This window comes from Mus caroli, chromosome 11 (assembly GCF_900094665.2).
Source record: "Mus caroli chromosome 11, CAROLI_EIJ_v1.1, whole genome shotgun sequence".
Taxonomy (NCBI): domain Eukaryota; kingdom Metazoa; phylum Chordata; class Mammalia; order Rodentia; family Muridae; genus Mus; species Mus caroli.
The window spans coordinates 72,458,722-72,466,789 of NC_034580.1; the positions used below are offsets into that span (position 1 = coordinate 72,458,722).

Here is an 8,068-nt window from a genome sequence, read left to right on the forward strand (position 1 = left end):
AGACATACCAATTCCCATTTAATGTGGAAAAAAAAAAAAAAAAAAAAAAAAAAAGGAAGAAAGGGTGATGGTTTCTTTGAGAGTATGAAGTGAAGGAAGGACAACAGCACATGGAGTGAACGGGCAGCAAAGACAACAGCGTGGCAATACCCCAGGGGCAGCCAATGCCCTCCTTGATAAATCCATATACCTGTTTGATCCCAAAAAGGGCTACAAGGGTTCCAATACCTACACTGGTATTTGAGATAGAGACCAACCAAAACTATTAATATTGGGCAGCTGCATCTTTTCAAAATTTTATAATTCACTCGATGACCATGTGCAATTTATATTAACAATAATGTTCATGCCGAGGCAATGTATTTGAGGGCTAAGAAAAAGCAAAATGTGCCACTGAGAGAAACCTGTTTCCATATAACTGGTCTTCATGCTTTCAAGTGGCTCTAATATACCTTGGATACTAAGCCAAGCCATGCAAAAGCAAAGAGTACATACTTTTCATTAACATTGGTATCTCATTTCTAAACCACTGACTTCAAAGTTGCCATAGAAACATATAACACAATACTGAAAGCATACAATTGAGGGTTCATGGATTTTTAAGAAATGCATACCCCTCATCTATGTTCAACAGTCTTTTAAATCTTAGCTACAAGGCATATCAGAGGAAGGGAGGTTAAGTGGGGGTAATGTCTAAGGAACATACGGAATTCTGGAAGTAGGAAATGTTCCAGAAATGGGATCAATGTGCCAGCAATAAGCATAGTTCATTTCATTTGAAAATTCACTTAAAAGAGCCCATAAACAGTCCCAAACCATAAAGTTATCACCTGCATAATTTACATAAACATTAACACACTTGCACTTTGTAGACAACACTCTGTAAACATGGCCACTTGGGGAGGGAGACTCCCTACACCTCACTCATGACTGACGACATGTAATCATATTAAATAAAATTACTTAGCTTCAAAAGATTTCAAACCTGACCAATGATTAAGCTCCATGTCCCCATTTACCAACACTTAAGTATTAATTCTAAAACGTCACCTAGGATGGTTTCAGGGTTGTATGCTAGAGCACGGCTCGCAATGACAGCAACTCCTCTCTAGCTGGCACAGACCTATAAACTTTAGTACAAAACCAAAAAAGTACAGAAACTAGGTCAATTTGTTAGCTACATATTTACAGATAATTACATGATTTTTCACTCATAATTGTGAAACTATGAGTGAAAGGAAACTGTGCAGGCTGAATTACCCGTACTTTGGGGGCGGGGACTCTTGAGCATCAAGACACCCTTCCATTCACTGAGAAGTCTTACCTTCTCTTCTCTCTACACTTCCAACTACCTACAGATGTTAATATATCCAGTGGGCATCCTGCTGGAGAGGATTAACCTTTTCCTCTATTTAAAGAAGAACCCCTTGTATATTTAAAAGCAAAGCAAAACAAACCCCCCAATACACATACACACCCCCACACACACACTTCAGTTTAGATTGCAGGAAACAGTTAACAGATGTGGTGACATAGTACATGGCTCCCCAGTTTTTGCTCTCTGCTTTTATTTAAGATACTTATTTTTGCATGGATGGGCAGTGCAAGTTTCAGAAGCCTGCAATAGGCAGATATGATGCATATTTCTTATACTTATGATCTGAAGGCCAGCACTTGTTTGGAAATCTGAATATAATCAAAGAGGAAAAAAAAAGTCAATACAACATTAAAAGTGGGCTACCAGAATTCAGTAGGAAATATAAATGCACAAAAGAGTTCTCAGCTTCACTTTTTCTACAGTGTTTAATAAAAATTTCTTTACAAATTGATAGTTATTTCCAACGTAGATCTACTGTAGTGATTTCATAAAAGTGCAGACAACATAACCAGACACAGCAAAACAGACTTCAATCAGTAGTCCTTGCATACAAGAGGCACATATGCTGAGTGTACAGCACACTCTTCATCCTTTAAGGAAGCAGAGGGTGGGACAGTTCCAGTTCTTAACAACTCAGGGTGAGTGCCTTTTTAAAAAGGCAATGCTGAAACCATGGAAGGGAGACTTCTGTTATTAGGGATAAAATAAAACAGAATTTGCATATATGCAATAATGATCTGCATTTTGATAAGCAGCTCAAAGATGACAGCCCAATGCTCCCTACAAGAAGACTATTTGAGAAGTGAGAATTTCTTTCATCATAGCAGATTCATACTTAGTATACCTTAAATATATTATTTTCTGACTTTAATACACATTAGGACACTTCACATTCGGAACATGAGACAAATGGAGAACTATAAAACCTCCAAAAGAATGGGTTGCTGTGGCTATAGGCATGGTGGTTCATGCCTGTAATCCCAGTACTTGAGAGCTTACAGAAAGATTACTAGTATTTTAAGGCCAGCCTTGGCTAAACATCAATTATCCAATCAGAAAGGGTACATGTCTCAAAAGAAAAGAAGCAAAAGTAAGAAAGGCATGTTGTGTTAGACCAAATCTCTGCTTGAATAGTAGTGGCTCAGAAGGGGTAGAAGGTGCATAAAGAACTTGCTATTATCAACAAGAAGTTAAAAGGAGACAGCCCTCCCTTCAAACCAGTATGCTTTTCTCCCAGTGATCATCTCCTTCTCATTTTACAGTTTAGGAACCTTAGATATGTTTTAGTTGAAATTCCCTTCTTGGCAGTTTTGATACTCTGCGAAACACATAAGTATTAGTATTAAGAGAAAAAGTAAATGAGAAACCCAAAAAGTCCAACACTAAGAAACCCCAAAAGTCCATGAAGACTGTGACTCAGTGGCTTTCTTAACCTTTACAAAACGATTATTACCAGTGTTCTTTGCAGAGTTTATTTTTCTCTGCAGCTTGTATCTTTTATTGCATTGTAAAACAAACTTAAACAGTAACTGACTCCTTCCCTAGCACAGTTTACTGCACTGTAATTTATAGGTTCAATCTTTACCTAACTTTCTCCTCACTCATACAAGTGCTAAGGGGCAAAAAGACTGCATCTACTCATCTCCTTCCCTAAGTATCACCCGAGTACTTACTCTGTAAGACACAGTCTTGCTGTAACATGGGGTGGGGCAGGAACAATAAAACTTGAGCCCTGGCAGATACTTTTAGAATGAGTTATACCAATCCATCTATACACACATATAGACCCTTATATGTATATACAATATATACATACAAGTGAAAATAGCTATACCCAAAATGTGCACATTTAACAGTTTTAAAACGCCAGTAGATCATGGTATAATAAAATTTATTTCCACTTGTAAATGGCACAAATGGAGAAATGCAAAGGTGTTCAAGTACAATGAAGTCATTTTTACAGGTGAAAATAAATCATATTATTCCAGTGTCCAAAACAATGTTATTCTATGTTTAAAATGCTAGACATTAACAGAAGCACAAAATTACTGAATTCTGCCTTATGATCTGAAAGTTTTCAATGTTTGAAAATGATGTACAGAAGATGTCTTAGTAGCAGGATGGGTCTCCAGGACAGTTTCTTTAGTGTTCTGTCTACTTGGTGTCCAGGCAGCCCAGACATCACAATGACTATGTACAAAGCTCCATTCACTAGCAAGGCCTCGACTTCAGGCTGTTTCACCTGTGGGTGTGACGTCAAGTTCAGGACTATCCATCTCTAGATATGGAAATGTGCAGAAGAGCAGAAGCTCTTTAAAAAATAAACATGCTTTCAGCTAACATTGTTTATACAGTGCAAACACTTTCTGATGTCAAAATTTAGGGTTAGAACTAAGTTTAAAAGAAAGTTATGTGCAAAGGACAGAGAACCTAATTAGGAATACAATGTCTCAACATATAGGCTTTGCATTTTTAAAATGCTGACCCCAAAAAAGGGGGACCAAGAACTGTTTCCCTGTCAGGTTCTGGATACCAGATATAGGTCTACAACCTCTGGTGTGCTACAAGCTCGCCATGCTCTCATCCTCTTAAACACACATATAATGAGTGAATACCAACAACTGGGGAGGAGGTAGTGTTAATTTGGTCAAATGTTGACATTTCTGCTTTCTTTCCCCCATTAAGTACTTGCCCTGATTTCAGGGCATTTCAAACCCTTTCAAATTTTCCTGCTACCAGTTTTTACTGTGACCACTCCTGCTGTGTACATGATTCAACTAGAGTTATTATAGGCTACAAACACAAACCTATTCATTTTAATCATTGTGCAAACTACATGCATTGTAACTAAATTGATGGTATCATCCAGGTATAATGACCTACATGGAAAAACTGGGTGACACACAATTAGATGGGGGCAGAAATCCTTACTGGACAGACAGACTGGACAGTCAGTATTCAATCACACTAGTGTGAGTGCATTATGATCAAAATGGACTCATTAACTAAATTTGACCAAGTGACTCTCACAATGGGTGATAAATGTGTTTCTGGTAGTAGTTTAGAGTTTGAAGAAATGTCTTGCATATATCGGATCTGCTTTCTCAATCTAACCTTCTGGTAGCAGGTAGTTGCCAGAATAGTCTTTAAGATGATATTCTTTTATAGTTTTGAATATCCTATTAAACTCTAAAGCTTCCCCCTATTTCCTCAAAACATATAGAATTTTCAATTTGCTTGAGAAACTCCTTAATAGTATTTTGAGTGAAAAAGGAAAAAAAGAGAAAGAAAAAGAAAAAAGAAAAGTCCTTTTCATTAGCTATAGCAAGTATATGTTAACCTAAAAACTGATGGGGAATATGTTTAAAACCCTGCCTAGAAGTGTGTGTGAGAATACTATTAACCTTCTATTGGATTTTCAAAGAACCTATACAATAGCATCTACCTTTCTTTTGTTCTTTCTTTTTTGAGACACTTGAAGGCAGCCTTGAACCTGAGATTCCTATCCCTGCCTCCTAAATGCTGGGATTATAGGCATTTGCTACCACACCCTGATCTAATTAGTGTCAGAAATCCTCAAACCAATGTCAGAAACTTCTGAAGGGGGTACGTCATGGAAACTGGACTGACATACCTGGACAAGACATAAAGCGTGGTTAAGAAAACCAAGAACTTCCATAGTAGCAGATGACAATTTGGTCACTAGTTTGTTCTAATTATGATTAAGAGAATGCTTACCATCTACCTAAATGAAAAGCAGGACCCAGAGTTAGTAGCAAGAGCTCTTCAAGACAGCTGAAAAGGGAGCAGGACAATAACTTATACAAAACCTCTGGTCTCTCACTAAAGAGGGCATTGGCCCTAGTCTACCACCAACTCAAGGCGCCACACAAGCAATGGGTATTAATTGATGAAGAACACTGGATTGATCCTTCATTGAAGAACAGACAACACACACTCCCCAAATATTAGTGGTCCTTGACCACTAAATAATATCTTCAAATTTTGTTTTCTTTCATTCACCAAACTACCTAGTTTCTTTCTCAGTAGTATTTTAGCACTAAAGCTAGAGACTTCTGAAATGAATTTGCTATTATATGATATTAACATAGACCCAGATGGTCACTAAGTCTCAATGAATTAAGAATTCATAAGGTACTACAGCAAAAAAAAAAAAACAGCGATTAAGCACAGAGGACCTGCAAATGAAGCAATAACTACAGTGTGAAGATTAGTCAGCAGCTGGTAGTCATTGGCTCAGTGACTCCTGGTGGCAACTAAGTAGTTAAATAATTGACTATTGCTACCTGTAAACAGGAAATCCCATAAACTAAAAAGGGGATAATAAAATTATGTCTATGTAGTGTGATGAATATTCTAATAGATGGCAGTTCAAATATGGCATCATCCAATACCTCTGGCATTTGCTTTGTGTTGGCTATAGGTCTTCACTTTTGTACAAACAAAGCAAAGGTACTGTTTGGAGTCTTAAGTTTGGGTCAGATGAAATATTGTACAAGAAACAAAATGTCAGGCTAGCTATACAGGCTTTCCCTCCTCCCTGCTGAGCATCCCTGTCAAAGGAACTTTCAGGGGCCCCTCTGGCCCTCTAGTTTTTCCCTCTGGAAGCTCACAGGCTTGTTAGTGCAATAGCCACACAGCTTATGATCTCCTTATGCAACTCCATCTTACGATGATACAACCTACAAAATCTGACAAAATTCTGAAGCATTTATAGCAAAGAACTAAATGATTTTCTACCACTGAAAAGGTAAATGCAATCTTTTAATGTTCATGGTCTTCTGTTTTTTAGTTCAAATGAGGTTGAGAAATCAGATCAATTCATAAATAAAGAAACCCCACTGGTGAGGAGTGGAGGTGTACTTCAGTAAGAATGTGCTTCAGTATGGATGCTGCCTGCTGTCAGGGACTCACAGAATTGGAATATGAAGGAAGGCTTTAGATCTTCTGACAGATTTCTTAGGCTATGGATACCCTAAAGTGATGATTCAGATTAGCTTGCTTCATTCTGTTTTTATATTGTTCAGATAATACCCCTTCTAATTAAGCCAATTTTTTTTTTGCCACATACATGAAATACTTATCTATTATCACTTTAAAATTTTTCCAAAAGTTAAACAAAAACAAAAAGCCAACCACAAAAACCCCGGCAGCCAAATACTATGACATCCCAATTAGTAAACACAAAACATAACGCTTTACAAAAACAAATAAAATATACCATATGCACAGCTTCCACACGGTAGTACCCAAGTGAGGAGGCTGCTGTGATGATGTCTGTAGGCAGTTTCTTTTGGCAGACAGCTCCAGCGGAATTGCCACTTTCAATTATTATGTGTAAGACATGTGTGACCCATTGGATATTTGTGAAGTGACACTCGTGCTTCTGCTCATGCCCTGTTCTGTCCGTCCCCCAGAAGCTGTCCGCCTCAAAGCCTGGGGGCTATTGCGGACTCCCATACTGCTACCTCGAGGTACCCCTTGCATTGGCCCTGAGGGATGACCCCATGGTTGGGGTCCACCTTGCATCGGATGACCCCAAGCTTGTGGTGTGCCACCCATGGGATGACCCCAGTGAGGTCCTGGACCCCCAGTAGGATTGTGAGACCAACTAGAAGCTCCTGGGTAGCTGTGGCTGAATGCCTCAGGGGAGAGATTAGAAAGGACCATGTTACTAAAACCTAATCTCATGCTTTCAGAGTCAAATGCTTCAATTTCTCTGGCTTGACGCTCGAGCAGGCTACGTATTCGTTCTGTGCGTTCATTCTGCAAAGCCAACATCTCTTCTTCAATCTGTCATGATAGGAAAAGGGAGCAAAAAGATCATTTTATTTCAGCTGAAGCAGCAATACCTACTCAAGAAAATCAACAGCTATTTTATGGACTCTCACCACCACCATCATCATCATCATCATCACCACCACCACCACCACGACCACCACGACCACCACGACCACCACCACCACCACCTTGATTTTTCAAGACAGGTCTTCTTGTGTAGCCCTGGCTGTCCTGGAACTAACTGGGTAGAACAGGCTGGCCTCAAACTCATAGAGATCTGCCTGCCTCTGCCTGTTCAATGCTGGGATTAAAGTTGTATACCACCACTGGTGGGCTCTTTTTCTTCTTTGTCTGCACCTGTTATTCTCTCTCAAAACCAAAAACCAAAACAAAACAAAACAAAAAAACAGAAATGGAGCTAGCATTCCTCCTCTCATAATTCAATAGTCTTCAAATAGCTTTATATTCTTTTTGGTTGTACTGACACAGGTTTTATATAGCTGAGGTTGGCCTCAAAGTTATACAGGCAAGGATGATTTTGAACTCCTATCTTCCTGCCTTCAAATCCCAAGGGCTGAGATCAAAGCTTTGTGTTTTACTGTCTGGATGCCCTCAGGCCGTGATAAAGTCCTTGCATGGCAGGTATGCTCACTGCTTGCTTATCTCCAGCTTCTCCTGGTGCTGAGTGAGTCAGTGGTACATGGTTCATTTCCTTCTCAAGAGTTTTTCCTGTAGCATTTTCTGTGGTTTTCTTTCTGAGTCTGCTTAATACTGGTGAGAACATGAATGATGGATTCATGGACAACTCAGATCTTAAGAGTGTCCCATAATCAGCTTCCAAACGCTGAGACCATTGCATACACTAGCAAGATTTTGCTGAAAGGACCC

General features: G+C 39.0%; 1 protein-coding gene across 5 annotated transcripts in view; it reads right to left on the minus strand.

Moving 5' to 3' along the window:
- Positions 1–1,784: 1,784 nt before the first annotated feature.
- The window catches only part of Taok1 (TAO kinase 1), a 72,464-nt gene continuing 66,180 nt past the window's right edge, over positions 1,785–8,068 (minus strand). For all 5 annotated transcript variants that reach the window (XM_021178413.2, XM_029483184.1, XM_029483183.1 and 2 more), the window contains one exon: positions 1,785–7,192. In XM_021178413.2, coding sequence (XP_021034072.1) covers positions 6,731–7,192 — 462 coding nt within the window. In that variant the 3' untranslated portion in view covers positions 1,785–6,730. The remainder of the gene's footprint in view (positions 7,193–8,068) is intronic.